The sequence below is a fragment of the Cetorhinus maximus genome, chromosome 7, assembly GCF_964194155.1.
Source record: "Cetorhinus maximus chromosome 7, sCetMax3.hap1.1, whole genome shotgun sequence".
NCBI classification, from domain to species: Eukaryota; Metazoa; Chordata; class Chondrichthyes; order Lamniformes; family Cetorhinidae; genus Cetorhinus; species Cetorhinus maximus.
In genome coordinates, this window is record NC_135885.1 from 144,959,532 (window position 1) to 144,982,188 (window position 22,657).

A 22,657-nucleotide genomic window follows, 5' to 3' on the forward strand; every position below is an offset into this window, starting at 1 on the left:
ATAGCCTCATTTGATGATTCATTTAGTGTTTCATCCCTCCTCACAGTTGTAATTGATTCTTTAACCAATAATGCTGCACCCCCACCTTTTTTACCCCCTTTCCTACCCTGCCTGAAACCCCTATATCCAGAGATGTTGAGCTGCCATTTTTGCCCCTCTTTAAGCCAAGTTTCCATTATAGCAACAATATCATGCTGCCATGTCAATATCTACGCCCTCAGCTCATCAGTTTTGTTTGCTATACTCCTTGCATTTAAATAAATACCTTTTAAAATGGTCAAATTCCTGTGTTTAAACCTTTTAACCTTTACTTCTTCTGTCTTTCAGAGTCAGCCACTAATTTTCTGTCTCCCGCTCCCTGCTCTGAATTCATCCTATCTGAATCTGCCCTCAGGTTCCCATCCCCCTTCCAATCTAGTTTAAACCCTCCCCAACAACACTAGCAAAGGTCCCTGCAAGGACATTCGTCAATTCTATTCAGGTGTAGACAGTCCGGCTTGTACAAATCCCACCTTCCCGACAACTGGTCCCAATGCCTCAGAAATCTGAAGCCCTCCCTCTTGCACTATCTCTCCAACCACACATTCATCTGGTGTATTCTCCTATTTCCATACTCACTAGCACGTGGCCTTGGAAGGAATCTGGACATTGCAACCTTTGAGGTCCTGCTTGCTAATCTCTTTTCTAACTCCCTAAACTCAGCCTGCAGGACCCCATCCCTTATTCTACCTTTACCGTTGGTACCAATGTGAACCACGACCTCTGGCTGTGCAACCTGCCCCTCCAGAATGCTCTGAAGCCGCTCAGTGATATCCATGACCCTTGCACCAGGGAGGCAACATAACATCCTGGAATCACGTCCGTGACCACAGAAGTGCCTGTCTGTTCCCCTAACTATAGAATCCCCTACCACTATTGCTCTTCTGTCTTTTCTCCTCCTTGCCCGCACAGCTGAGACACCCATGGTGCTCTGGTCATGAGTCTCGCTGCTCTCTCCAGAGGAACCCTCTCCTCCATTGGTATTCAGAACTGAACAGAACATACAGTCTGGATCTATGCACAATATAAAACACCTGACAGTAAGAAAAATGACTGTGAAACTCTCAGGTTGTTGTAAAAACCCATCTGGTTCACTAATGCCCTTTAGGCAAGGAAATCTGCTGTCCTTAACCAGTCTGGCCTATATGTGACTCCAGGCCCACAGCAACGTAGTTGCCTCTTAACTGTCCCCTGAAATGGCCTAGCAAGCCACTCAGTTCAAGGGCAACTAGGGATGGGCAATAAATGCTTGTGATACCACACCCAGAGAAGTATTTTTTTTAAGTCACTGTTGTCCTGAATTTGTACATTTAATTGTTTCATATACTGAAACATTTCATACCAAGAACAGATTATTTGAGAATCTATTGACAATATAATCTAAAACAAGTAAAAATAAAAATCAGACAATACTGGAAAAATACATTTCGATGGTCTACACTAAATTAGACACACACCCATAGACCCAGCACTGGAGCCCACTATTCCTGTACCAGCTCTGCGCTGGAACAAGCTAAAACTACTTCTAATGCCTTGCTCTTTGCCCACAATCCTCTATTTTCCTCTCCAATAAGTTTTCATTCAGATTTCAGTTGAAAAGATGCAGTGGGGTCTCTGTCTCAACCATTCCCTCTGGAAAAGTATTCCACACTCCCACAACCCTCTGTGTAAATTATTTTTTCTTAACATCTCCTGGGTCAAGAAGTTTGCAGATGACACAAAAAATTGGCCGTGCAGTTGATAGTAAGGAGGGAAGCTGTGGACAGCAGTAAAATATCAATGGACTGCTCAGGTGGGCAGAAAAATGGCAAAAGAAATTCAACCCGGAGAGGTGTGAGCTGATGCATTTGAGAAGGTCAAACAAAGCAAAGGAATACACAACAAATGGGAGGATACTGAGAGGTGTAGAGGAAGTGAGGGACCTTGGAGTGCAGGTCCATCAATCCCTGAAGGTAGCAGGACAGATCGATAATACTATTCTTTATTAGCCGGGTCACAGAATATAAAAGCAAGGGGGTTATGCTGGAACTACATAAAACACTAGTCAGGCCACAATTTGAGTAGTGTGTGCAGTGCGGGTCATCTCATTACAGAAAGGGTGTAACTGCACTAGAGAGGGTACAAAGGAGATTTATGAGGGTGATGCCAAGGCTGGAAAATTGCAGCGATGAGGAAAGATTGGATAGGCTGGGGTTGATCTCCTTGGAACAGAGAGGCTGAGGGGAGACTTGACTCAGATGTACAAAATTGTGAGGGGCCTGGATAGAGTGGATGGTCAGTTAAAGGTCAGTGACCAGGGGGCATAGATTTCAAGTGATTGGCAGAAAGATTAGAGGGAAGATGAGGAAACAATTTTTCACCCAGAGGGTTGGAGGGTTGTAGGGGTCTGGAACTCACTGCCTGAAAGGGTAGTAGAGGGCAGAAACCCTCAACTCATTTCAAAGGTGTCTAGATACACACCTGAAGTCCTGTCACCTCCAGGGCCAAGGACCAAATGCTGGAAAATGGGATTTAGGCTGGGAGGCTCATTTTTCAGCCATAGCAGACACGACAGGCTGAATGACCACCTTCTGTGCCATAAATGTCTCTACATTTTTCTCAATTTTCTAAGTATCTGAAAAGGAAGAATGTGCAGGGATGTAGGGAGAGGACAGGTCGTGGCAGTAAGTGAATTGCTCCTTAGGAGAGCCAGCATGGTCACAATGGGCTGAATGGCCTTCTGCGCTGTAACGATTCCATGATTGTATGATTTCTGAACAATCATTTCAATTCAATGACCCCCTAGTCACTAATCTCCAACTCAAAGAAATAGACTTTATATTCAGCCCATCAAAAGCTTTCATAATCATATAAAAACTTTTATTAAATATCCTTTTAACATTCTCCGCACCAGCAGAAAAAGTACCAATAATTATTTTTTTCAAATTAAGTCAGGGGATGTGGGATTCACTAGCAAGGCCAGACCAGGACCAGAAGGAAATTATTGAACTGGATGGGTTTTCACAACAATCTGATAGCTGCATGGTAACCATTACTGATACTAGATTTTTATTCCAGATTTATTTAATTAACTGAATTAAAATTCCTAGCTGCTGTGGTGGGATTTGAACTTCAGTCTCCAGAATTGCTAACCTGTGCCTCTGGATGACTAGTCTAGTGACATAAACACAATGCTAACATATCTATGCCAGTTGCCTGTGTCCTGAAAGATTCTCTTCTCTTGACTGTATTTTCTCATCCTTGACACAATCCTGGTGAATTAACACTGCGCTATGATCTCTCTAAAGTGGAGTGCCCAAATCTGTGAGCAACAACTTGCATTTATATAGCGCCTTGAATGAAGTAAAACAGGAGGGTTATCAGAAAAATATTTTACACTAAGCCAGTAGGACAGATGATCAAAGAGGTGGATTTTAAGGAACGTCTTAAAGGAGAGAGAGCGGTGGAGGGGTTTATTGGCAGAATTCCAGAGCTTGGGGCTTGAAGACCTCCTCCTCTTCCTCCAGGTACCAGGCCCTAAGAGGGCTCTGGCAACTATGGACTTGTCCATGATTATGCTTGGCAAAGTACTGCAGTGGTTTGCCATTGCCTTCTGCAGTATAGCTGACCAGGAAACTCTCTCACTCTTACCGCCTGCCATCGGACACATTAGAAGGAGTTACAGGCTGATAATCAACCTGTTTGGGCAAACTATGAATGCACCTTCTGTGGCCATCAAGTCCTGAAGTGGAACTTGAACCTGGAGCTTCTGGCCCAGAGGTAGGGACTCTAACACTGTGCCATAAGACCTCCCTAAGCTAAAGACATAGCCACCAATTGTGAAATAATTAAAATCAGGGGATAGGGAAGTGGCCAGAATTGGAAGAGTGCAAAGATCTTGGAGGGTGTAAAGCTGGAGGAAGTTACAGAGATATGAGAGGGACACGACTATTGAAGGGGTCTGAAAACATGGATGAGAATTTTAAAGTTGTGGCATTGCCGGACCAGGAGTCAATGTAGGCCAACAAGCACGGGGTGATGGATGAACGGGATTTGGTACAAGTTAGGTTACAGGCAACTGAATACACAGTGTCCGAATTGTAGCCTAAACTAATGAACCATAGAACCACAGAAAGGTCAAGTGCAGAAAGAGACCATTCAGCCCATTGTGTCTGTGCCGGCCAAAAAGAGAAAAAAGAAACTAACTGCTCATTTTAATCCCGCTTTCCAGCACCTGGTCCGTGGCCTTGCAGGTTGCAGCACTACAGATGCAGATTCAGGTACCTTTTAAATGAGTTGAGTGTTTCAGCCTCAGCCTCATGTCCCCTCTAATCCTTCCATCAATCACCATAAATCTGTGCCCCCTGGTAATTAATCCCTCAGCGAGGGGAAACAAGTATTTCCTGTCTACCCCATCTAGGCTCCTCATAATTTTCTACAGCTCAACTAGGTCACCCCTTAGCCTCCTCTGTTCTAAGGAAAATAAACCTAGTCTATCCAATCTCTCCTCATAGCTGCAATTTTGAAGTTTTGGCAACCCTCCTGTAAATCTCCTCTGCACCCTCTCCAGAGCAATTATGTCCTTGATCACCAGTACTGTTACTTCTTAAAAACACAAAAATGCATCAAAAATAAAATCAATTTCAGGCAGAAAGTAGCAATAAATAGTGGGAGCAGAGGGGGTCTTGTAGTATAGTAGCTTAACTACCTCTGAGCCAGGAGCTCTGGGTTCAAATCCCACCCCAAGACTTGATGGCCAAAGAAGGTACTTTCGTAGCACAGCCAAACAGGTTGAGTATCAACCTGCAAATCCTTCCAGTGCAGCAGTAAGAGTGGGAGAGTTTCCTGGTCAGCCAGAACCGTGTGATAGCTGCATCACAACACGTTAACTGACTCCAAGCACAGACTCTTGCCACAGGATGTATTCCGTGGCAATCGTCCTCCTCGCTTCACATTGGAAGAACTTGAAGATTGATAATCAACCTGTTTGGCTAAGTTATGAATGTATCTTCTGTGGCCATTCTGGCTCAGAGGTAGGGGCGCTACAAGACCTCCTACTTACGAATCAGCTGTGTTCAAGGGCAGTTTGGGTGTTAACAATTCTTGGCAAACATGTTGATCCTGCAGCAATTCTTTATAATCTAGTCATTTCCAAACAATTTCATCAGTGACATCCTCCCCCATATAAAAATAAAGGCCACACCATTTCACAATAATTAATTCTACGTTTGTCATCTTTCATACACCCAAATTGCTTAATTGAATTTCTGGCAATCCCCTCTACTAATGAATATTACCTATAATCAGTAATGAATTAGAACCACAGTATATCTTGACAGAATGGCAGCGAAATTAATTCTCACCAGCAGGCTGGCACCAACTGAGACCCCTGACATTGAGTCTCAGACCACACTAATAGCCTGTGGGCACCTGGTGAACCTCCTAGGCAGCTCTTTGGTGAAGAGAAATTCTGGGTTGCTGATCTGAAAAGAGGGAGGAGGGAAGCAATCAAGAGGGGTTGGGGATTAAGCAGGAGAAGCAGATGGAGTGTAAGGGGTAGTGATGGCAGCCTCCAGGAGCTTGAGGTATTAATGTGGAATTGGGGGTGGGGGACATTCCTCCCTCTTGCTGGCTCCACATTTAGATGAAAATTTTTAAAAAAAATTTGTCTTTTTGATGGTTAATCCAGATCTCGATCTCGTTTACCTTATCACAACCAGAGGACCCGGTAACACACTGGTAACTTTACTGGGATAGTAATCCAGAGGCCCGGACTAATGCTCCAGATATATAAGTTCAAATGCCACCATAGCATTTGGGGAATTTAATTAATACATCTGGAATAAAATTTTAGTCTCATTAACAGTGATCATGAAACTACCGGACTGCTGTAAAATCCCACTTGGTTTATTAATGCCTTCAGAGGAGGGATCTGATAACCTTATCTGACTCCAGGACCACACCAATGTGGCTGACTGTTAGCGGCCCTCTGGAATAGCCCAGAAAGTCACTCGGCTGAAGGTAACTCAGCACCACCTCTCGAGGGCAATTAGGGATAAATTAGGATAACTGCTGGCCTTGACAGTGAAACTTACAACCCAAAAACGAATATATAAAAAAATTAAAAATCAAATGTCTAGAAAATATCAAAATTGGAAAGCCACCAAATCATCCATCAAATCCTCTTCACACCAGCGAAGCAGGTTCTGGGGATGGGTGTAACTAGGATGGAAACAGCCAATTCCTTTAAAATATGTTTTTATAATTGCCCTAATATAATACATTGTGAATAAAAAATCAGATAATTGTCAATTCCTTGGGACGTGTAAATTATTAAGGTCATTCCTTAATAAAGACAGTTGTAGAACACTGTGATCAATTAACATTTTCATTAGCTCTTTGAGAAGAGTGGTACTCCCTGAATATAAAGGGAATCAAGGGAGAAACCTACTCTTAATAAATAGGAGGGAAACCATTTTCTTTTATTTCTTAATCCGAATTTTAGAAAGTAATCATTTTTTATCAGCACAGGAAACATTACAACAATCTTTTTTTCTGTGATTGTGTTGTAAACATTTTTTCAACACCCATCTGTGCATTTGTACAATTCATGTCCATATGCATAAGGTACCCCATTTGGGAGGGAGTCCAATATAAGGTAGTCAAGAAAAAACTCCAATGTGTAATTCAGGAGAAATTTCTTTACCCAGAGAGTAATGAGAATGTGCAACTCGCTATCACAGCAAGTGGTTGAAGTGGATAGTGTAGTTGTAGATACTTTGAAGGGAAAGGGAGAGAAACAAATGAAAGAGGGACACCATTCGCTACCGTGGGATGTCCCAAAGAGCTAAACAGCCAATGAAGTACTTTCAAAGTATAGTTACTAATGTACTGTAGGAAAGACAGCAGGCAATTTGTGCACAGCAAGCTCCCACAAACAACAATGTGATAATGAACAGACAATCTGCTTTAGTGATATGGGTTGACAGACAGATACTATCCAGGACACCAGGGGGAACTCCCCTGCTTTTCTTCAAAGTAACGCCATGGGATCTTTTATGTCCATCTGAGAGAGGGCAGACAAGGCTCGGATTAAACTCTCATCCAAAAGACAGCACCCTGACAGTGCAGCAGTGTGTGTGTGCTGCATTGGAGTGTCAGCCTAGATTTTTTTTGTGCTCAAGTCTCTGGAATGGGGCTTGAACCCATAACATTCTGACTCAGAGTTAAGAGTGCTTGGCACTGACTCACAAAATAGAAAGATATTTTAATAGGGCAAGATGAAATAGAGTGGGAAGAGGTTCGTGTGAATCATAAACACTGGCATGGGCCAGTTGTGTTGAATGGCCTGGTTCTACTGGAATTCCTGTGGATGTAATATCTAAAATAGGGAGTAAATCACAACTAACAAAATTAATCCGATTAGAATTTTAACTTTCTGGCTTTGATAACAAAAGAAAATGAACTATGATTTGTCCCCAAATAATTACATTACAAACAAAACAAAAATTGCAAACTGAAAGGGTAATCTTGTAGTAACCTTGGCAACTGGGAATACAGCAGCAAGTGACATGAGGCACCTGAACAAGGTGAGCTTTGCAGCTGAGCAGCAAGAACTGCAATTAAGTGTGAGTTGCCATAACAAGGCATTAAACCAGCAGAAATACTAGACACAGTGAACAATATTTCCAATTCCGGGAATGCAGGGACAGACTTAGCTATCGGGTGACAACAGCACGTGGGGTACTTACTGCCGAGATGAGTGGGAGGCAGTAATGGGTGAGAAGTCATGTCCTCACTTAAATGTCCCCTTTCGCCATCACCTGTCTTATGACCTAACCACATTTCACTGCTATCACTGTTTGAAGCAAACTCTGGTGCAGATCGGCGTGACTCTAAGCCCAAGGCTGAGATATCTCTCATCCTATTTAAGGTGGCAAACACATTAGCATCCAGAGTTTGAGAATAAGCAGCAGCAATAGATAATTGCACGTAACTCAATCATTTTTTTACTAAAACTATTACATAGAATTTCACAGCACAGAAACAGGCCATTCAGCCCAACTGGTGTTTATAATCCCCAAACATGCCTCTTTCCTCCCCGTTTCATCTCACCCTACCATCATATTGTTATATTCCTTGCTCCCGCATGTGTTTACCTAGATTTTCCCTTAAACACATTCCCTTTAAAAAGTTGCATTTTTATAGGCTTTTGGTAAATTGAAATTAAGAGCCTTGAAATGACTGACAATGCTCCATATTTAATCAAATTCCTCTCCACTAGGTAAAACAAACAGCTGTTAAAATAGTGGAGAGGGGAATTTGATACAAATACATTAGTTGTTTGCAAGAGTAACTTTGCACACCATCAATTTTGTAACCGTTCAGAAATGACCTTTTAAATTGAAAGATTCAATTTGTCGTCATATCTAAAGTTGCAAAGTGAAATTACAAACATTATAATTAAAAAAAAATCCCACAGCCCAGAAAATGTTGCCCATTTCAAGCACTTGGGGCCAATTTTTTTTTGGAAGTTGCTATTGAATCGGCTTCCACCGCCCTGCCCAGCAGCAGATTCCAAATCGTAACAACTTTAGATGCGTCTTTGTTTTGCTTTCACGTAGATACGGATACGGTTCTTTATGTAACGAATAGGAAAAGAAAGAAAAACTTATTATTACACATGCCACGAAAAAAACCTACAAGAACTATAAAGAGCTTGACTATTAAACATGTTTCCTGTCAGTTCCACTTGTACACCAGCAATGCAGCGTTTTATACGCGATTCATCCAGTGAGACAGCAATATTGAACCTTCAGGCATGGCCTATATATGTCTCCTACGTTCGTGTAATTTTGACAATAATCCAAAAAGGGCATGTTAACCTCAGTTTATGTACCACTGGGCCAAGACATTTCCCCGGAGATGAAAATACTTAGAGCAGATAACTGTCATTCCTCATGCAATTATATATATATATATATATATATATATATATATTGCAGCTACTAATTTAGGAAAATTAATTACATAGCATGATATTTTCTGCTTAAGGCAGAATATCCTCGGATGCTGGAAGTAACAAAGATAGACAGGCTAAGTGAGTGGGCAAGAACATGGCAGATGGAAAATAATGTGGAAACTGTGCAGTTATCCACTTTGGTAGGAAAGTGCAGAGTATTTCTTAAATGGTGAGAGTTTGGGAAGTGTTGATGTCCAAAGGGACCTGGGTGTCTTTGTTCATAAATCACTGAAAGCTAGCATGCAGGTGCAGCAAGCAATTAGGAAGGCAAATGGTATCTGGCTTTTATAGCAAGGCGATTTGAGTACAGGAGTAAATAAGCCTTGCTGAAATTGTATAGAGCCTTGGTGAGACCGCACCTGGAGTATTGTATACAGTTTTTGTTTCCTTATCTAAGGAAGGGTATGCTTGTCATAGAGGGAGTGCAACGAAGGTTCACCAGACTGATCCCTAGGAATTTTCCTGTGAGGAGAAATTGAGGAGACTGGACCTGTATTCTCTAGAGTTTAAAGAATGAGAGGGGATCTCATTGAAGCAAACAAAATTCTTACAGCGCTCGACAGGGTAGATGCAGGAAGGATGTTCCCCCTGGCTGGGGGGTCTAGAACCAGGGGACACTGTCTCAGAATGAGAGATAGGCCATTTAGGATTGAGATGAGGAAGAATTTCTTCCATCAGAGAGTGGTGGATCTTTGGAATTCTCTGCCTGAGAGACTGTGGGAGCTCAGTCAGTGAGTATGTTCAAAGCAGAAGTTGACAGATTTCTAGGTACCAATGACATCAAGGGGTAAGGGGATAGTGCAGGAAGATGGCATTGAGGTAGGAGGTCAGCCATAATCTAGTTAAATGGCAGAGTAGGTTCAAAGGGCCAAATGGCCTACTCCTACTCCTATGTTCCTATGTCCCTATACACAAATCCTTAAAGGTGGCAGGGCAAGTTGATAAAGTGGTTCAAAAGGCATATAGGTTACTTGGGTTAATAAATAGAGGAATAGAATATAAAAGCAAACAGATCATGCTAGAACTTTATAAATGACTGGTTAGGACTTATCTATAATATTGTGGATGATTCTGGGCACCACTATTCAGGGGAGATATAAAGGCCTTAGAGAGAGTACTGAGGAGGTTTGCCTGGAAAAGGTTATCAGGGACATGGAATAAAGACATACCACAAAGCATTGAACTAGATAGTAATGATATATGTTTTATAAAACACATGTACAAAAATGCACTGAACAATAAATCTCTTTGATACATATTTTTAAAGTTACATTGAATTTACAGCACAGAAACAGGCCATTCAGCCCAACTGGTCCATGCTGGAGTATATGTCCCAAACAATTAAATAAGTTGTGACCAGCATATGTTCCACAATTATTCCCAGATGATGATGCTAGGCTTCAGTTATAGGTTGGAAAAGTTCAGGCTGTTCTCCTCAGAACAAAGAAGGTTAAGAGGTTTTCAAGCTGTTGGCATCTGGAACGCTCAACCTGAATAGGTGGCGGAAGCTGATGCCATGAATAATTTTAAAAGGGAGTTGGACAGCTACTAGATGATGAGGAGCTTACAGGGCTACAGACAAAAAGCCCAGGTAAGGGACTAAGCATGACTGCTCTTTCAAATAGTTAGCACACACACAATTGGCCTCCTTCTGTGTTGCAGGTTTCTGTGATGCTAATTCAGGAATTGCTACTGCATGGAGTCATTGAGGTGAATAACCAGGATGCATTTAAGGGGAAGTTGGATAAGTACCTTAGGAGGAAAGAAATAGAAGGTTATGCTGATAGGGTGAAATGAAGAAGGGTGGTAGGAGGCTCATGTGCAACATAAATACCAGTATAGACCAGTTGGGCCAAATGGCCTGTTTCTGAGCTGTAAATTCTACTACTATTACAGCCGTATATTAAAAGTGCATTAGAAAGTGCCCAATCTCAACAAAATCGATTTAATATTCAATGCATTTTTATGCATGTGATTTATTAAACAGGTATCTTTGCTAAAATCTTTTATAAATGGTTTGTGGCAGGCATTTCTTATACAAAATCCTAATGAAGGGATTGTTGTATTGAAATCAGAAAATGTAAAAAAAAAATCATATGACTATTAACGCCACCTGTTAACCACTGAACTGTGTACTGAACCACAGATGGCTGAGTGTGACTCTGAGAGTTTAAAAACACACACACAGACACACTAAGAAACAGTGAAAGACCAGAGTCAAATACTCATTACCTTTCACTTCAGTCTAACAGGTCATTTAATTGGTCACATGGTAGCTGAATCATACATTAACTATAAGCTTATCCAAAATCAGAACCGTATAATGTAAATTATCAGTACGGAATGATATGTTCTGCTAACGTTTACTTCTGCAATTGACAGACGCCCTCAAACCATGGCAACAATGTTCTTGTATCATTAACATAATTCAACTTATAAAACCCCCATTACCCATCACTTCAATGACAACCTGGAGACTGAAACAAATCGAATGCAACTGCTGCTGGTTGCCAGCCTTCTGCACATCTGTCATGTCATAAACTTCTTCCATGGAGCTCCACAAATTCAAAAACGTGACCCATGAGAGTTGATATATTGTTCTCAACACTCCAGCAGATGAGAGCTGGTACAGCACTGTGCCTGTACAGGTGGGACTGGCAAATGGCATGAAGTGGTTAGAATTTGGAATGCACCGCCTGTTGGGGTGGTGGATATATATTCAATGTCAGCCATCAAAAGAAAATTGGATAAACAATTAAAGGAGAAAAGAAATTGTAGGGATATTGGGTAGTAAGATTACCTGGATTGCTCTTCAAAAGAGCTAGCACAGGCACAATGGGCCAAATGGCCTCCTTGTGTGCTGTACTATTCTATAATCAGCACCTTCAAATTAAAAAATACACGTCCATTATTGAGTTAAGAATAACCAATAAGGCTGATCTTCCTCTACCGGCAGAAGCTCACAGAGCAGGGCAAGATATATCCACAAACATCCTACGATGCACAATTTAAGCACAAGGAGCTACATCAGGCATAGCTAATGTGGTAGGACTGTTGTTATCTGATGATGAATTGTAAGTTTCTTAAATTATAGGGTGTTGGCCCAAAGTGCTGATTTTCAAGTTTCATCATTTATTTCGAGAGGGTGACAATGTGCTAAGTGCTAGTTGGAGAAATAGGAAAACCAAGTGATCTTCAGGAATAGGAGGAGGTTGTTCAACTGACTGGCCTTGTTTTGTGGTCAGGTGGTGTAAAATAGTCAGCTGAGAGAGAGCACTCTTATTCTGTGGCAGGAAAATACTCTCTGTAGCTCAGGAGTGACCAGACAAATGACTTCTGTCATTGCCAAGACAGCTTGTGCCTATATTCACCTCTTTGGCATCCAAAACATCCACACTACAAAACAGGCAGGTGGCTCACTACTGAGCGCAGCCCCCTTCACCTTGTGTAAAACTCTCATGGTATTCGGCAACAAGTGTTGAAATAGCACTTTTTATCCAAAAAGCCACCAACAAAGGTCTTTGTTAGCAATACTAGCATATGTCTGCTCACAGAGGTGTGGCAGTATTTTCATTGGGGCTCCCAGGATTCCAATTCCTGGAATCTAGGGAGTTGAGAAGGGATATCTCTGGTTTTGCGAGCATTAGAGTATTTCTGAGATCTACCCAGAGACAGGGTAAAGGAGTTGTGAGCATACCAACCCTCCAGGATTGTCCTGGTGTGCCTGGGAATAGAAGATCAATTTCGAGGACATTGCAATCAGGAACTCCAGGAGTTCATAGATAAGGCATTAGATAAATTGTGTGAATCTTTTTCCATTTTTTTTAAACATCTATTAATTATTAAAAATTACTGGATATGGGATAAAATGAATGTTTGACTGACAGGCAACCATTGTCCAATCAGGCACAGAAGTGGCTTTTTGCCTCCATTGTCCATGGGAAGGCAATGCGCTGTGAAGATGAGCAGGTTGGATGGCCAAGGGTAGGAATGGTGGGGAGTCACCAATGGTAGGAGGCAGGAACTAATGAGATGAAATATCCAGGAATTCATCCAACATGAATAGGCAATACATATGTAGTTGGTACCAGGAAGGGATCTGGAAGTATTGGTAGCCTAGAGATCAGGGTTCTGAATCCTGCAAACCGGAAATAGGTGACTCAGCATTAGCAATATTAAGGGACTGTTAGTATTTGGAGATATTGAGCGTATAGGATCCCACAGCCTTGTGTAGGAGAGTGGGGCACAAACTGGTCTAAAGTAAAAAAAAACTAAGATTTGGGTGTTTGCATCTTCAAGACATCTGTATAGATTGTCTCCTAATCTTAAATCCAATTAACTGATTGAGACTCAATTTGTATAACATGTTCTGTGACATTCAGAAGGAAAAGAAGCTTCTCATTTACACAGGAACGTTAATCTGTATGTATGGGTCAATGCACACTGAGTAGCAGTGTAATGAAGGCTTGGCACAGATTTTACTCACTCAAAGCATTTAACATTGTTAGATGAACTTTAATACATGTATATGTAACTAGTCCAATTGGCTCAATTTGATAGTAATGGATGAACGAACGTAAATTGATAAAAAGCCAATAAAAAACTGAACTGAAAAAGGAAAGTACCACTATTCATCAACCTCTGGGTTGCAGAGTCACACGACTCTCCCAGCATTTATGTAATTACATTGAATGTCCAGAACAGAAACAGGCCATTCAGCCCAAATGGTCCATGTTTATGCACCACATGCTCTTCCCACTTGACTTCACTGCACCCTATCAGCATATCCTTCTATTCCTTTCTCCCTCATGTGTATCTAGTTTCCCCTTATATGTATCCATACTATATTCCTCAACTACTCCATGTGGTTGAGAGTTCCACATTCTCACTACTCTCAGTAAAGATGTTGCTCCCTACTTCCTGATTGGATTTAATAGTGACTAACCTATACCAAACGCAAGATACTGCTTATGCTGGAAATCTGAAGTAAAGCAGAAAATGCTGGCAATACTCAGCAGATCTGACAGCATCTGTGGACTTCCCCCACAAGTGGGACCATTATCTCAATTTCTACCCTATCAAACCCCTTCATAATTGTAAACACCTTCATCAGGTCACCGCTCAACCTTTTCTTCTCTATAGAAATGAGGCCTAGCCTGTTAGAATGTCTCAGTTCTAGAATCATCCTTGCAAATCTTTATGGAACCTCCTTCTGCGCCTCTATATCCTTTTTGTCCCAAAGTGCTGTTGGGAGGGCTTTAAACTAACTTGGCAGGGGTGTGGGAACCAAGAGAAAATACTAGAGAGGAATACCAGGGTGGAAAAAATACTGGGAGGGGCAGATAGCACTAGTATAGAGAATAGCAAGTTAATGGGTAAAATTGGGGCAAAGGAGAAAGTAACAGAATCTAAATCAGGGTTACTATGCATGTATGTGAATGAACGGAATATAGTAAATAGCATTGGAGAGTTACAGGCGCAGATTGCTATGTGGAAATATGATGTTGTGGTGATAACAGAGACCTGGCTCAAGGAAGGGCAGAACTGGGATTAAATATTCCCCAGTACAAAGTGTTCAGAAGAGATAGGAAAGGAGCAGGGGTGGCAGTATTAGTTAAGGAGAGCAATGCAGTGCTGGAGAAAGAGGATGTCCCAGAGGAATCAAGGACAGAATCAATTTGGCTAGAGCTAAGGAACAAAAAGGGTGCAATTACATTGCTCGGTGTAGTCTATAGACCGCCAAATAGTGAGAAGGACATAGAAGAATAAATCTGCAGGGAAATTACAGAGAGATGCAGGCATTATAGAGTAGTTATATTGGGGGACTTTAATTACCCGACTGTAGACTGGGAAAGTGATAGTGTAAAGGGCGGAGAGGGGCAAAAATTCCTAGATTGTGTTCAGGAGAATTTTCTACAGCAGTATGTGTCCAATCCAACAAGAAAAGATGCACTGTTAGATCGGTTCTTAGAAATGAGGCGGGCCAAGTAGATCAAATGTCAATGGGGGAACATTTAGGAGACAGTGATCATTGTATTGTATGTTTAAGGATGATGATAGAAAAGAACGATAGGCAATTCAGAGTAAGAATAATTAACTGGACAAGAGCCGACTTCGATGGGGCAAGAACGGAGCTGGGCCAGATAGACTGGAATGAAAGATTGGCAGGAGAAACTGTAGCTGAACAATGGGCTACCTTCAAAAAAGAACTGGTTCGGTCACAGTCAAGGTATATTCCATTGAAAGGGAAAGGTAGGGCAAACAAATCCAGAGCTCCCTGGATGAAAAAGGAGATTGAAATTGAGATAATGAAGAAAAAGTGTGCTTATGACAAGTGTCAGGTAGAAAATACAATTGAGAACCAAGAGGAATACGGAAGGTTCAGAGGGGAGGTGAAAAAGTATATTAGAGGAGAGGTTGGGCCTGTTCTCCTTGGAGCGAAGAAGGCTAAGAGGAGATTTGATAGAGATGTTCAAAATCATGAGGGGGTTGGACAGAAGCTGTTCCTGCTCATAAAAAGATCAAGAATGAGAGGGCACAGATTTAAAATAATTTGCAAAAGAAGCAAAGAAGTACCACGTCCACAAACATTCACTCCCTCCACCACCAACGCAGAGGAGCAGCAGCATGTACCATCTACAAGGTGCACTGCAGGAACTCACCAAGGCTCCTTAGCCAGCACCTTCCAAACCCATGACCACCACCATCTAAAAGGACAAGGGCAGCAGATAGATGGGAACACCACCAACTGGAAGTTCACCTCCAAGTCACTCACCATCCTGACTTGGAAATATATCGCTGTTCCTTCACTGTCGCTGGGTCAAAATCCTGAAATTCCCTCCCTAACAGCACAGTGGGTGTACCTACATCACATGGACTGCAATGGTTCAAGAAGGCAGCTCACCACCACCTTCTCAAGGGGAACTAGGTATGGGCAATAAATGCTGGCCCAGCCAGTGAAGCCCACATCACATGAATGAATTAAAAAAATATTTTCACACAATGAGTGGTTCGGGTCTGCAATGCACTGCCTGGAGGTGTGATGGAGGCAGGTTCAATTGAGGCATTTAAGAGGAAATTAGATGATTATTTGAATAGAAACAACGTGCAGGGGCACGGGGAAAAGGCAGGGCAATGGCACTAGGTCATAATGCTCATTTGGAGAGCCGGTGCAAACACGATGGGCCGAATGGCCTCCTTCTGTGCTGTTAAAATTCTGCGATTCTGTGATTTATGACATGGAGACTAGAAGTGTGCAGAGTAATCCAAGTTTGGTCTAACCAAGATATATGGAGACCAGAACTGCTCATAGTACTCCAAGTGTATCTCACCAAGGTTGTAGATAAGTTTAACATAACTTCTTATTAATTTTATGGGTATTCAGTAGATCCCTCTTGCACATCATGAGTGATAGATTATAAATGTTTCATTGCCTTTCTGGAGACACTCTGTAGCTATAGACAAGTGTAAAACATGTGAATTACTCTTGTTTCCAGAGGCAGATTATTCTAAAGGATGAATTTCAGGATGTTTGCCTCACCGTTAACAGTGAGCGGGGGAACCTGGGGAGGGGGGTGGTGGTGGTGGAAGGATAACAGGAAGGATTGTGGTGAGGGGTAGAGGGGTTAATCACTGACAGGCCAGCAGCACCACTCAAGAGAGCTCTTCTCCATCCCATGTTGTTTGCAGCTGTTGTTTGCCTACAGTGACTGCTGGGAGATTCCTGAGTCAAGGAGGCCTTGCACCTGCGCCTGCTTCAGTCAACTTAGCAGTGGAGTCCTAAAGCAGGTATCGGGCTCCTTGTTTATAGATGTAACTTGTTCAATGCCAATTTAGGCAGCTGTCAGAGACACCTGTAAAACTGCCAGAACCAACATGGGTTTGGATATTAATCAGACATCCTTTAGGTGCAAGGTGGGGAGGAGGTTCACTTTCACCCCCAGAGTATATTAATGGGCAGCCTGGCCTGAAAAATACAGTTTCAAATTCTTTCACAACTTTTTTCACCACAAATGGCTGATGCCCCGGCACAGCCAGTTGGAGCACCAGTACATGGCACCTTGATGTAGCTATCACATGGAAGATAAAAGAGTTCAATACCCCATATTTATTGTTACCCTACTGGACTCAAACGATGAAACTCGATTCAATTATGTTAGTGAAACAACATTCTGGAAGAGATGGACTTGTTTCAGAAGGAGTTCTAAGGTGAAGGGTTCTAAAGATTACATTTTAATGAGAGCACAGTGATGTCATGGCCTGGAGACTTGATTTAAATCTGTTGTGATTCAAAATAGTTTCATTTTCACCTTCATAATTGACTGCTGGACAAGGACTAAATAATCATCTGGATGTGTTACATGAAATGACAGCAGAAATTGGAACGTCTGGCCACGTGATAGAAAATGATCATTCTGAGTGGAAACGCAAAACTCTCTGACTTGCTGTTGGGTCATGTGTGTTTGGGGGAGTAGCTGTGTCTGCGATACATTTCACCTGACAGAATGGGAAGAGTGAAGCACCTTTACACTAATATTCCAATGAATCCTTTATGTATAAGAATGAATATGAGATAGAGTAAATACTTCTCAGGGGAACAGAGAATTAGGCATCTTCCAATTTCTCGTCTGCCCAATTATAGAGCCAGTTTGCTTAAGACGATCCCTCCGCTAATCCCCAAGTTAAATAAGTCATGTTTCTGAATCAGTTTGTTTTTACTAGTTGTTGCTGTGATGGGGAAGGTCTCGCATCCATTTCCTTATGTCTGCGGAGAAAAAGTCCAATGATCTTCGAACATCTCCACTTTGACTACCTCTAAAAAAAGCCTCGAAAAAGGAAAGTGCTTTATATTTGGATGCAAGATGGTGCTATAGTTTTCTTTTAAATGTTGCCCTGGGATTCTCCAGGTTTGAGATTTTGGAAGTTTTTAAATTTAGATTAATTCTAATTCCCTTGATTGGGATTAGGAGGAAAGTTTTGATGGGGTAGAATGGAGTAATGGAATGGATTTGGGTATCTAACTGTGATTCATTCCCATTATACTATAAATTAAGACTTAGGAAAAAGAAGCATAAACTATTTAAGCATTATACTGTCCAAAGCAGAATATAACTGGAGAGACAAGAACTGGAGATGGTTAAAAAAAAAACTGTGACAGTTTGAGAAACAAAGTTTTAAAGTTATTTCTGTGTCACAGAATAAATGGATCTAGTTAAATGTGTTGTGCCTGTTTTGTGTAACGCTTGATGTAGCTCGGATTCATTCACAAATGCTAAAGCTGATGTGATTATAGGATCTAACAGCAAAGAAAGAGGCCATTCAGCCCACCCTGCCTCTGCTGGCTTTTTGAGTGAGCTTCCAATTAGTCCCACTCCCCTGCTCTTTCCCCATAGTCCTTTTTAAATTTATATCCAGGTCCCATTTGAAAGTCACTGTTGAATCAGCTCCCACCACCTTTTCAGGCAGCATATCCCAGATCATCACAACTCGCTGTATGAATAAAATTCTCCTCATCTCCCCCCTCTGATTCTTTTGCCAAGTATCTTCAATCTGTGTCTCTCTCTGGTTCCCGACCCTCCTGCCAGTGAAAACAATTTCTCCTTATTCAGTCTATCAAAAAGATTCGTTTGATCAATTGCCTGTCTGGTTTTGAACAGTAACTGATTAAAATAGTGTGCACGGTGAGTAAAGTTGGCATGAGCTGGTCTGGTTTGCTGTAGATGAAAGCAAACCCATTAATTGTTGCTCAACATTGATGAGCCCTCAGGTGAATGCTCACTTTTCCAATGATGAATTTGGGGCCAAAGATGATGTTTGGAGTACTGTACTCCACCAGACACCAGCATTCAATTACTATCACTGTGCTTTTTTCCATTTTCTTCAGCAAGGAAAATAGAATCAGGCACCGCCGGAATTATACATTAATAGATGGAAATTAAAAGAGGGTCCGGTGATTTGGTCTAAAATTTCATAACGCACCAACTGAATGGGAAAAATTGCTCTGTGCGTAAATGCTTTCTCTCCGTTCTTGTGTATTTTCCTCTCTCTGAGGTTTGACTTTTTTTGCACATCGCAAAAAACCATTTTATGGAATTCATCAAGCGGGTCCGAAGCAGTCATCCACTCCCCCTGTTTTATCCCGGACTCTGCTAAGCACGGCCCTGGGTGTTTGACAACATAAAGCTTTTGTCGCAGATAGTGCGGGCTGGAAGTAAGCAGCGAGTGCGGGAGGATAGCTGGGCAATACAAGGCTCTGTGCCACCACACACCAGCAGATGAAAATACTACAGCATGCGGCACTTACTGTATTTACTATACTGCATTACACCGTAAGGAAACAGCCAGCATCGACGGGGAATAGATGGGCTGCTGTGTGTGTATACACACACGCACAAGGCATAAAGGCAGACGCACTTTCATTAAGCTACATATTTACACAATTTATAAAAGCAAATAAAAGGTAATGGAAAAAAAAACACGCAGCAGGGACCGCGCTATGTAGTTTTCACTTAAAAATGGCACATTTACAATTCTATTCGTCGGATCACAAATCCATGGTACAAGCATATCTATCTTAGGGAGCCACATGTATGTCCAATGCATACACACACACACAAACACATTTCTACCTATTTAGATAGGTGTCGATGTGCGTTCCATATATGGGACACAATAGCATGTTTACACACATTTACTCGCACGATTACGTGTGGAAGGTGCTGATTGATGTAAGTGCAACGCTCCTATGTTGTACGTACGGCTGCATTCCTGGGTGGACAGAAAGCAGTTTGCAGAGAGCGAGGTAAATCAATGTAATGCAGTATTAAGCGAAGAGTGGGCTTTGCAGCAATTGCTGCTAAAGGAAAGCGAGAGCCGGGGTTGATTTATGGATTCATTTGGACTTTTCTTTGTTGGAAACGTGTTGCAGGAAGGGGTGATTTAACTCAAATGCATTCTTCTGCAAACTTCAAGATGGTATTTACCAGCAAATCCAGTATGTGTCTGTGTTCTAGGAGGGGGTGAACAGACACAGCCCCTGCAGAGGGATTGCATCCTGTTCTGAACAAAAGGTCTAAAGGCTTTCATTTTTAGTAACACCTGAACGACGCAAATAAACAATTTACTTGAGATGAAGGGGCGCCGTGTCACCAAACACGTATTGCAGAACCAGACTGAACTGGAATAAGACTAAAATGTAAATCAGGAAATCCATGACTAAAACAAATCTATAATAAGCTGCGAGGCAGTTACGTCAAATCAGCTTCGCTGGGGCTCCTAAATGCAAAGATTAAATGAAATATCCTCGCGTTTTTGTCTCTCTCTTTATCCCAAATTAGACAATTCACAAAGACTTCAAAGTCAGACGCGCTTTCTTTCCGAATCTTTGCAACCGGGGTTTTTTTTTTCAACAGAATAAAAAAGACCAACTAATTCCAGAGAAATACTGCCACGCTACAGAAAGCCCTGAAACCTGCAATATGCCACACACACATACACACACACCCCTGTCTTTGCCTCTCAGTTACACAAGCTAATGAAGTTTGAGCAACGAATAGTGTTTGGGAGAAGCGGTCCTTTTCGGATTGTCTCCCCAGGGAGAAAAGAGTCAAAGGGGTTGGGGGGAAGTATAAATGGTAATCAGACACACATATCCTGCCAGTTAGTTTTAATGAAAGGAAAGATTTGGAAAACTGTCGCAGGGCAGAGCTACGATTCCAAGGAATAATATCACCCTCCATAATCCTCAATGTACAGACTGGTATAAGCAAATTGTGTGAGGCTGTCCTCAAACACTGAGACTGCAGAGGTAACAAGATGGATAACACTACCTGTTCATCAGGGCGCGTTTACCTGTACCACCTCCCTTTGAGCGCTCCACAAAGGTTTATATGTTTAAACAGGAACGGGATGAAAGGAAGTGTTTGGATGGGTCTTGGATTTTTTTTTTGGATGCGAGCGAGTCCTCGGATCTGACAGTTAAGGTACTTTGAAGAAATATATTCTGGTCCCCCAAAACTTTTTTTGCTGAGGTAGTAGCAGGTCAGCCAGCGGAATATTAGGAAGGATAATTCTCCCATCGCCAACTCCGTCTTGCCGTCAACTGAGACTTCAAACTGACCTCAATTAGCATCTAGTGGGATTAACCCCAGAATAACCATAAATGCTCGTTCTTATAAAGTGGCATTTCATTAACAGGGCTTGGAGAAAGCAATATCTAATCCCCCCACACACACACACACACACACTGAGGGATGGGGTTTAAAACCCCGGCGGCCAGGCTGAGGTGAACTCCACCATTCAACTTAATGAAAACCAGAGATCCTGCAACCTCACACCAGCAGCCCGAGTTATTACAGAATGCCCCTACCCCCCGCCCAAATAAATAAATAATCCAATAGCACCTTCCAAAGAGTTCCTGAAACTTTATTGTAATTGAGCAGGACGCGCTGCTTCGGTCGCGCACACATCAGGGGAAACATCTGCATTACTGAGAGTGTTCAAGTTAACAAGCCCGGCATCAGATTCTTAAAAAAAAACTAACTGGAAAAAAAGCACTTCACACGGTTTTCAAGAAAGCAATCGAGGGGAATCATTGGGCTGAGCGCGCCGGCTGGACCATAAACCATGGTCAATGTCGATAGCAAAGCACCGAGAGACTCCATCCAATCTATAGGTGACAAGAGAGGCAAACATCACGTAACTTTCATGCGCGATGCATCTGAAAATGAAAAGGGGGTTTCGGCCGGTACATTGCACGGGGAGCTGTGTGTGTGTGTGTGTGTGTGTGATAAACAAACAGTGACTTTCTGCTACCTTAGGCCATGCAAAAATAAAACTCTTTAATGAAGTAGCAGCAAGAAGGTGTCAGAATGCCAAAGAAAGGGTAATGATCTACTACACCGCAGTGCCAACGTCAGAAGCAGCCTGAGCCTTTAGCAGACTGCTCGGTTAGATATAGGCAGCAGCTCGGAAATAAAAGATCTACATTAAAAAACAAAAACCCCTTGCCAGATATTACGTGTGAGGGTGCAGACAGGTAGGGGGGGGTAAAAAAGAACGATTGCCCATCTAGAGGGGCAGACGCTTACCAACTGGACTCTTGTTTCTCTTAAGACTCTTTCCACAAAGACACTGCAGCATATGCGTTCCTTTGCTGAAGATATTCCAAAGAAACCACATTGATTTCGGCGAAGAACAATCCAGCAGCTTAGACACCCTGAGATGCAGATTCTCCTGGTTGCATAATAGACTCGGCTCAGTCCGTCCGCTGACTGGTGGCACGAAATTTCGCATAGAAAATGATATTCCGATCTCTCTGTCTCTCTCTGTGCCTCACGTGATCGTATCTCACACTTCTCAATGAAGACAATTGATGGTGGTTACAGCAACATAGGGGGTAGCAGAAAAACACAAGGAGCGCTCTTTTTATTCTAGCGCAAGGTGTCTTGGGAGAGAAAGAAGTCGGTGTGATAACAAGGACACCCCTCACCACCACCCCCCACCCCCCCAAAAAATAACTAATCTGGTAACAGGAGACAATTCATCCCCAGTGAGAGAAGTATTGCCCAGTAGTTGGTCGGTGGGATGAGCAAGAGGATGGGGTGGATCTACTGAGCA

The 22,657-nt window shown here is 42.2% G+C and overlaps 1 protein-coding gene across 1 annotated transcript in view; it reads right to left on the minus strand.

Annotated features, from left to right (window-relative positions):
* Window positions 1-22,389, minus strand: part of fgf14 (fibroblast growth factor 14) — a 537,893-nt gene extending 515,504 nt beyond the window's left edge. The window contains exon 1 of the mRNA XM_078546063.1: window positions 22,129-22,389. Within this exon, the coding sequence (XP_078402189.1) occupies window positions 22,129-22,333 (205 nt within the window). The 5' untranslated portion in view covers window positions 22,334-22,389. The remainder of the gene's footprint in view (window positions 1-22,128) is intronic.
* Window positions 22,390-22,657: the final 268 nt, after the last annotated feature.